Source organism: Balaenoptera ricei, chromosome 3, assembly GCF_028023285.1.
Source record: "Balaenoptera ricei isolate mBalRic1 chromosome 3, mBalRic1.hap2, whole genome shotgun sequence".
Taxonomy (NCBI): Eukaryota; Metazoa; Chordata; class Mammalia; order Artiodactyla; family Balaenopteridae; genus Balaenoptera; species Balaenoptera ricei.
In genome coordinates, this window is record NC_082641.1 from 123806805 (window position 1) to 123815932 (window position 9128).

The following is a 9128-nucleotide window of genomic DNA, read 5'->3' on the forward strand; positions in this document are numbered from 1 at the left end:
TATTTGATTACAAGTTAAAATGTCACACAGTGAAAGCTTACATCCTACATTTACTATAGATAATGAACATAAAAATCTTTAATTCAAATAGTTCATCACAGTTTTAAAGGTAATCCAATTATATAGCTATTGTCTCACAAGACAGTATTTTAGGTACTTGGGTTAACTGTACTTTATGTCCTCTTGTGAGCCTTGAAATGAAATATGTTATGAACCAAGGCAAAAAGCCTTACCTTCTGTGTTAAAAAAGCAAATCATGACCATTTATAAAGGACAAACCAAAAAACCCACAGACTATACATTAAAAAAAAAATTCCATCCACAGCATATTTTTATATTTTCTCCACTGCTTGCCCTAAATGCAGTTTTTTGTTTGTTTTTTCAGAGAGAACCCCTCAGTGAAAATATCCCAGAATTCCATTAGAGTAACCAAGAATCATGGATAAATGTCTTTATTATATTTAATAGGGGAAGAAATGTTATCATCATCATTGTTTTATTGGGTATGCTTTACCATGCTGTAAATTGAAGTTATTGCTTGTTATTCAAATTATACTGGTAATATGTTTGGGAACACAAAATTTAATTTTATTGCTTTTTCTGCATTGCCTTGTTTACTATTAGCCAGATTCTCTGTCTTGTGTCCATTGAATTTTCTCTTTTCCATGCTAACTCTCTTTCTCTCTTCCTTCCTCCCTTTCTTCCTCTCTCTCTTTTTCCCCACTCCCCGCCCCCCCCCCCCCCTTTGGTTACTCTTGATAGTCTTTGTAACTTAAAAACCCTGAAGTATTTTAAAAGTTGGGCAGGGTTCATTGTTAGGGCTATGTTTAATGCTCATTTAACAAGAAAGATCACCATCTTAATATTTGAGGGTTACATTCACCAGTTAATACCTTTATCATTAACCATAGTGATATGGTTAACATAGCTTATAGTTTATCTTGAGAGAAAGAAGATGTTGGGAGAAACATTGATTTCAGTTTGCAGAAGATTGTCTCCTGCTACTCTTTGGAAGAGGAGTTAATTGGAAGAGAATTAAGGGTGGTTTTTAAGTTCTTTCTCAAAATCAGAATATAGAATATCATGATAGGCTGCTAAAATCCCCAGACTTAGAAACTGAAGACTCACAGAGGTGCTTTAAAAAGATCAGTGAAGCAGATTTTAGTATAAGTCTGAATTTACTTAAACTTAGCCAAAATAAGCCATGGTTTGAAATTAGCCCAGAGTTGGAATAAGGTGATGTTCCTTATTCTTCAACCTTCAGTCATGGAAATTCTGTATGGATTTTCATCAAGTAAATGAACATTTCTTAAGCAAATGAAGATAACTCATTAAAATTTATGTGTTAAAAATCTCAAGTAGAAGTAGATTTTGAGCTCTGGTTATGTGCAATAAGGTTTGATAAGTGAAGTTAGAGTTAGCAGGTTCAGGAAGAAACTAAATGTAAAGAGATTGAACCTTTGACAGATAAGCTCCACTCCAGCCAGTACACGGCTGGTCCTAAGGACTACCCAGTAAAACAGCCATTGTGGACAAGTGACAAAACAGCTGGCCTTTCTAATCACTTGTGACAGAAGCATCTTCAAACAACACAGTTAATTCTCTGGATAACCAGGTTATAACATAGTTATTACTTCTAATATGGTGTCCTACTTACCAAATTGCACATTTTGGAAATGCAGACTGCGAAGCATTTTTGTAATTCCTAATGGTAATTTTATTATGTTTCATATGGCAAAGTCAACAATATTGATAAGCAGCATTACAAATAAATAACAGTAATCGCAATTTGTTTTGCTTTGAAACTATTTATCACCACCTCCTGTCTCTTGATCTTCGTGTTCCCAGGGGATAGGGTCATTGTCCTGTACACAAGGGACTGTGTCTCTCTCATGCCAAAACTGCTCTACATCAGGGAGGATGGGAATCTCTGCCTTCTCGGTTTTCTCTTTGCTGGATGAGGGAGAGCCAGTTTTCTCTTTCTCTGGTATGGATGATGGGGATTCTGGAGATGGAACATTGTCACGAAGGACCTGTGAGTTACCAGCGGGTGTTTCCTGAGACTCTGAAGCAGTTGGATGTTTTTTGGTTATCATCCATTTCCATAAGCCTTTTAAGCCTTCCTTGAACTCCTCTGACATCACTAGAAAAATGAGAGGATTTGCTGAAGAGATGGAAAACATTAGTACTTGAGACAGGGCTATAAAACCTTGCGGTGGGGCCGGGCCTCCAGCCTTCAGGTGCCACATCCACAGCCACGCTATCCATTCAGGGAGCCACAGAATAGCGGAGGTGATGGCAATGCTCAGCAACATCACTGTGAGTTGCTTTGAGCGCATCTGGCTCCTGAGATTTTGAGTCTTAGTTCCTTGTTTCTGACATCGGCCATAAGCTCTCCAGAAATAAAAGCCGGCAAAGAATAACGGAAGGCAAAATACCAGGAGAGGGTAGAGCTTACCAAACGTGGACATGAACTCTTCGGCCATAGCGGGTACATCCATGAGGCACATTTCCACACCTGCGTGATGCCTGGTGGTGCTAAAGAACCATTCTGGCAGGGGTAGCAGGCTAGCCACAACCCAGATGGCTGCCAGCACCGACCAGATGGTGCAGTTGTGGATATTTTCTTGCTTGGCTGGGTCACATGCATACATGAAGCATACTTTGGCCACTGCAACGATTGTCAGGCTCTTGGCTGCCATGCACGTGTGGATGAACCAGTCAGAGGATTTGCAGACAAACCAGCCTAGATCCCAAACACCTCTGGAGTATGCTGTAGCTCGGACAGGTGCAGAAAACATCAGGAGAGAGAGATCAGCCAGGCTGAGATTCAGAATCAGGGAGTGGATCATGGATGGCTTTCCTTTCCAAGCACTGTGGAGGAGGATGCCAATCACACACAGATTCCCCACGAAGCCCACCAGGCAGACAGCCACCAAGAGAGCTGGGACTATGGTCCTCCAGTCCTTGGAGTCAGAGGGCAGGTACCCGCCGGCAAAGTGGAGGTGAGCAAAGGACCCGTTCATGGTGCTGGAGTTGGAGTCTGCCAAGGCAGCTGTCAGCATTCCCCTTTCCATCCAGCTTCTACTTGCAGAAGTTAGCTTCTATTTGTCTTTCTGCCTTGGCTCTTTTGTGTAAGAGGTAAATACGTCATCGTCAGTGTCAAATGACACCTCTGGACCCTCCCCTTGCAGACTGTGGAAGAAGTTTGACTGCTAAGCTCTTCTCTGCTGCGTGTGCTGTTTCTTGCCTGCACTGAGTGACAAGCAGCAGGAGAGTATAGCTGCTGCTCATTAGCAAGTCTAATCAGATTGTCAGCTCTTTGGAGTAAAAAACTCCCCAATATACCCATCAGTGATAAATGAGGAGAACGTACATGTACGTGAGTGATGTTCCTGGGGGTGGGGGTGGTCACTGGAGCCAGTCAAGGCAATTACTTTCAACTAGCTGTTTCTAAAGCTAGACCTCTGTCTGTAATACAGCAAATACCACATCTGAATAACCGAGTCCTTTGCACTTAGGCACATGTCAGAATCACCTGCATGGCTTGATTCAGCAGGTCTGGGGTAGGGCCCTAAAATTTGCATTTCTAACAAGTTCCCAGGGGATGATGATGATGCGGGTTGGGGGAACCACACTGTTTTAAAGGAAGAACCAACACTGCTTTCCCCCTCCCCTCTGCAGGGATGAGCTTCCTCTTCTTTTACCAAACCCTCACCACCACTTCAGCCCCATCAACGGCTGGCTGAGGTCAATCACACAGAGCTAGATAATGAAAAAAAGCTGCTGGTAAGAAGTCCTATTAAAAAAATCTAATTATGGGTTACTCTAAGTTTAGTCTATTGCGAATTTTTTAGAGGTATTTTGGAGCACTGCATTGGAATGAGTTTACATACTAATAAGACTTTTAAACAAGTGATGGTGATTAAAGCAACCAAATGATGAATTAGGCTTCTTTTCAGAGAGAATTCCTAAAGGATTTACTGACAAGTGAAATAAAAGGAAAATAATTTCTATGCAGAAGACATTTACGAGATTTTAAAGAAAATGACATTTTAAAGTTGGGAAAAGAAAAAATTCTTGGATAAAATGATTCTAGAACCAGTCTTGAAATTTTATAATGGGCAGTGGAAGGATACTCTGGAGGAGGTCAGAGGAGCTGGAATTGTTCAGGGAAAAGGGTTTGTGGAATTGAAAGGATTTTGTGTCCTACTCTGTGCTGAATCAGAAATGCTTAGTGTCATATAATGGAAAGTGTGCTGAGCTCAGAGTCCGACAACTGGGTTCTGGTTCTAACTCTGCTTTCACCAGTTTTTCTCTGGAAACTAAGGATGACATTTAAAATCTCCCCAAAGACCCAGAACTCAACAAATAAGTATTGACTCAATAAAAAAGTAGTGAATATTAGGAAAGCTGTCTGTGGTGCTGGGTTACCTTTTCTGTGTTCTTTCCCTTTCCCTGCAGGAAGTAGCTGCATCTATGAAACAGTAAACAGGGGTAATGTCTTGTCCCAGCAATTCACAGTAACCCCCAGTTAGTGCTGTGGACAATGAAATATCCTTAAGCCTCAATAGAACCACTTTTGAGGGTGAAGAGGCCCACACCATCTTCTAGGAAGGCAAACAGTGGCGGGGGGCAGTATGCAGAGAAACACGTTGAGTGCTACTTAGAGCAAATGAATGTTTTGTGAATTATAGGCTACAGCAGAGCCAGTCCTACCTGATGTATGTGGAAGAGATGAGTTCAGGACCAGAAAACAAATACTACTTTGCATTAAGGGCTTATAAACTTGGCATGCTCAAGGCTCCTGAAGATACAGAAGACAAAAAGCTAAATGATTCAAGGAGGTTTTAACAGCATGAAAGTTTGATTCTAACTTTTTGTTTTGAAATAATTGCAAACTTATAGGAAAAAAAAAAAGCAAGAATAGTACAAAGAATTATCCTATACACTTCATTCGGATTTTCTAATTATGAACAGTTTGTGCACACATTCTCTACACACACACACACTTACTTGTATATATATACACACATAAACATATGTATTGTTTTCTGAACCATTTGAGAAGTGGAAATGAATTTTTGAGTTTTCTTCCTGGATTATCATTAGATATAAAAATCAAAATGAGACTATGTGCTTGTAGCAAAAAGGAATTCTCTCCTTTGGCAATCCTCATTACCCAATCCAAGTTTCTGTTTATCTTTTGATATATCAACACTTGTGCATGTAGGTATTTGACAAATGTAATATGTAGCTTGTATCTGCTCTTCGTTTTAACATCATTTCCATTTAAAAGATAAGTGTAATTTAGCCAACCTAAAAGAAGAATTACATCATATGAATTTTTCTTATTTACGTTATGAATTCAAGTTATTTTGATCTTTCTTGATAGCATAGTCATTTAAAATACAGGATTAAATTATATGCGTGGTGGACATTTGTTAGGTTTCCTTATTTTTATTTATTTTGGGGAGTTGCCCCTTTCTTATTTTTTTTTTCTATAAATTCCTACAATATTGCATCAGATGAAATGAACTTGTATGTAGTAAGTGTCTACACACTGAGTTTTTTTTTTAATAGTAATCCTTTATTTATTTATTTATTTTTATATTTTTTATTTTTGGCTGTGTTGGGTCTTCGTTTCTGTGTGAAGGCTTCCTCTAGTTGCTGCAAGCGGGGGCCACTCTTCATCACGGTGCGCAGGCCTCTCACTATCGCGGCCTCTCTTGTTGCGGAGCACAGGCTCCAGACGCGCAGGCTCAGTAGTTGTGGCTCACGGGTCTAGTTGCTCTGTGGCATGTGGGATCTTCCCAGACCAGGGCTCGAACCCGTGTCCCCTGCATTAGCAGGCAGATTCTCAACCACTGCGCCACCAAGGAAGCCCCCCCTTTCTTATTTGATAGAAGGGATCCTGGGGGAAGATGATACAGGTGAGGTGGATGGAGAAGTACAATACAGAAAAAAGACTGAGAGTGTTTGGGATGAAAACTGGAAACAACCCCTTACCCTCACCCCAAAATGCTGGAAAGAACTCAACTATCCACCAGTTGGTGAATGGATAAAGAAACGGATGTATTCATACAATGGACTACTATTTAGCAATATAAAGGAATAAATACTACAACATGGAGGAACCTCACAAATACTATGCCAGTTGAAAGAAGCCAGATGCAAAGATGACATATTGTGAGATTCCATTTATATGAAACGTCCAGAAAAGGCAAATCTATAGAGATGGAAAGTAGAATAGTGGTTCCCTGGAGCTAGGGGTGGGAAATGGGAGTGACTGCAAATGGGCACAAAGGACCTTTTTTGGGGTGAGGAAAATGTTCTCAATTGGGATCGTGGGGATGGTTATAGAACTCTGTAAATGTACTGAAAACCTTGAATTGTACACTGAAAACGAGTGATTTTTATGGTACGTAAATCATACCTCAATAAAACTGTTTTGTTTTTTTTTTAAGAGTTATTTGGGATGGAGAAAAGGTAAAGCGCAGATGTTTTTGCTCTTAGAATGCTGAGTAACCTCCAGTATGAGGGGAGATTCCATTCTGAAACTGTGATTAAAATATATATATGGAACCAGGGAGAGATTGTGACCTAGAAGGATGAAGCCAAAGGACAGTACTAGGTGGGAAAGGGCAGTGGGGAGAAGGGAGACTCAGAATGCTGGGATTCAGAACTTGCTGCCCCTGTTGCCTGGCTTCCCCAGCTTGGAAATGGGCTTTCATCAGAGCCTTCCCCCTCTGCTTCCACACTCCTGCTAAGACACTAGCAACAGGGCAGCTGTCACACCCCAATACCTCAGCTGGGTTCCAGGCTACTTTTCCTTTCCCTGACAGGGACGCCACCCACAGTGATGATGCCAAGAGGTAACCCTTGGAAACTGACAAACAGTAACAAAACAATGGAAAATCTGAGCCATAGACCTCCTTTTTTTTTTTTTTTTTTAATTTACAAGGGACCTCAGACAACTTAATCCTCAAAAGAACCCAGGCAAAGCAAATTAGTGGCCAAGATTGTTAAGTGGCTTCTGATAAAAGCAGAACTAGGTGTGAGCTCTTAAACTAGAGTTAACTAGGTAAAGTTTATCCTATAGCTCAGTTACAGGGAAGGGGAGATAATGAAAACAATCATTTATTGAGTGAGTCCTCAGTGCCAACTTCTGTGCTATAGATCACACAGCTAGTAGATGAGAGAATGTAGATCACACAGCTAGTAGATGAGAGAGTTGGTATAGAGACCCCCATGGGTCTGAGCCCCAAGTCGGGGTTCCAGAGCTGGTGTTCATAAGCTGTGTGCTGTCCTGCCCCACTAAGGACGTTGTGGGATACTCACTGTTCTCTAAGCATTGTGATTATGAAATTGGTCACTTCAACAAGCATGTATTGAGCCCTTTGGCACTGGGAATATAAAGCCCGTGTATTTTTCTTTTTTCTTTTCTTCTTTTCTGGGGACCTGGCATTGTGAGTGTAGGACAGGAGCTGGGGATCTGATATACCTTGGTCTAGGCGGTAAGTTGGGAACCTGGAACACCCTGGGTCTAAGAGGAGCTGGGTGCTTCTGACACCTGGGTCCAAGAGAGGATCCCAGCTATATAGGTATATGGGATTCCTGGGTCTAGAGTGCGAGCTGGCTGTCTGGGATCCCTCAGTCCTGGAGGTGAAATGGGTACCTTGGGTCCCCCAGTCCTGAATGGGAATTGGAAGCCTGGATGATGCCTGGGTCCAGGAGAGAAGCTGAGGGCCTAGGATCAGAGCTTGGACCTTATGTGAAGCAGGTGTGGGGTGTGGAATTAGAGTCTGGGATCCCTTGGTCCTAGGAGGGAACCAAAGGCCCTAGACCCTTGAGTTCTGGAGGGGAGATGTTCCATGAGTCCTGGAAGAGAAGTAGGGGATCTAAATCCGTCAGTGGAGAGAGAAGAAGGGGATCCCTGGGTTTCCTCTCGCTCTCGGGCCACCCCACCCCTGGAAGTACCTGTCTCCAACGCCTCAAACAGGCATGTGCCTGGCTCACCCACCCAGGCTCCTGGGGCACTAACCCAGATCTCGTGTATTTTTCTTTCAGTGAATATTTGCTGAGCCACTTCCCCTGGGCCAAACACAATGCCAACCCCTGGGAACCCACTGTGGTAGAAGGGTCCCTTTTCTAGAGGAGTTACCATGTAGTTGGAGAGGTGAACAAACAAGAAGTTGCAATGACTGTGCTGCAAGATATCAGCTAATGATGCCTGCACGAGGAGCGCCTGGAGCGAACACACCAGTAAACAGCTGCTTCTCATCAGAGAAGTTAGCATGGCTGGCTTTCGGGTTCTGAGAGTAACCTCCTTCCACCTGTGGGTGTTCAGGTTCTGAAGGTTGCAGGCAAAGCTCAAGGAGGAGCAGAGTGGGTCAGGTGGGGCTTCTTGACCAGCTGCACTTTGTTGGCTTGTAGAGCATGCTCAGTTCCGTCTCTGTGGGCAGTAGAGAACGCAGCTCTCAGATGTGCATGCACTTTACCACCCTGCGCTCCCACTCCCAAGGTCAGTAATACACAGTTGGCGGTTCCTTCTTTGACAACCGTCTTGCCTTGCTGAAGCTTCCTTTCTCCAGTCCTCTGACGGTGCTGCTTTTTGGACCACAGTTCCTTGTTTTTGTGGAGCATCTTTTGCTGTGCGGCCTTCCTGAGAGACCTGTCCCAGTATTTCGTGTCCGGTGTCTTGGAGTGTCGTTCCAGGCTGCGGGTGCAAAGCTGAGTGAAGCTCCATCTCTAAGGAAAGTGTTGGGTAGGTCTGGCTGGGTCTGAGTGGCCGCTCCTACAAGACAGCCCCTTCCCTCTCCCTCCTGCTTCTGCTGTTGGTTAGGTAGCTCTTAAGCCCACCGTGGGGAAGATGACGGAAGTAGATGGATTGTGCTGTTAGTTACAAAGCGGGCATCAAGTCTGGAAACATAGATCATTATCTTGCCGTGTTATTTAACATCAATAACCATTTATTATGTGTTAGCACACGTTTCCACACTGGATGGCCATCCTATTTCACATTCCACAGACTGGGAGTCAGGAGATCTGAACCCTTCCTTACAAAATGAGACTGTTAGATCTGCAAGGGACCCTTTTGGATTGTCTGTGTCACAACTTCATTTTCC

General features: G+C 42.9%; 1 protein-coding gene across 1 annotated transcript; it reads right to left on the reverse strand.

The window, feature by feature from the left end:
* Window positions 1-1805: 1805 nt before the first annotated feature.
* On the reverse strand, window positions 1806-3077 carry GPR151 (G protein-coupled receptor 151). Its single transcript, XM_059919535.1, has one exon. The coding sequence runs from the start codon at window positions 3075-3077 to the stop codon at window positions 1806-1808; it is 1272 nt and encodes a 423-aa protein (XP_059775518.1).
* Window positions 3078-9128: the final 6051 nt, after the last annotated feature.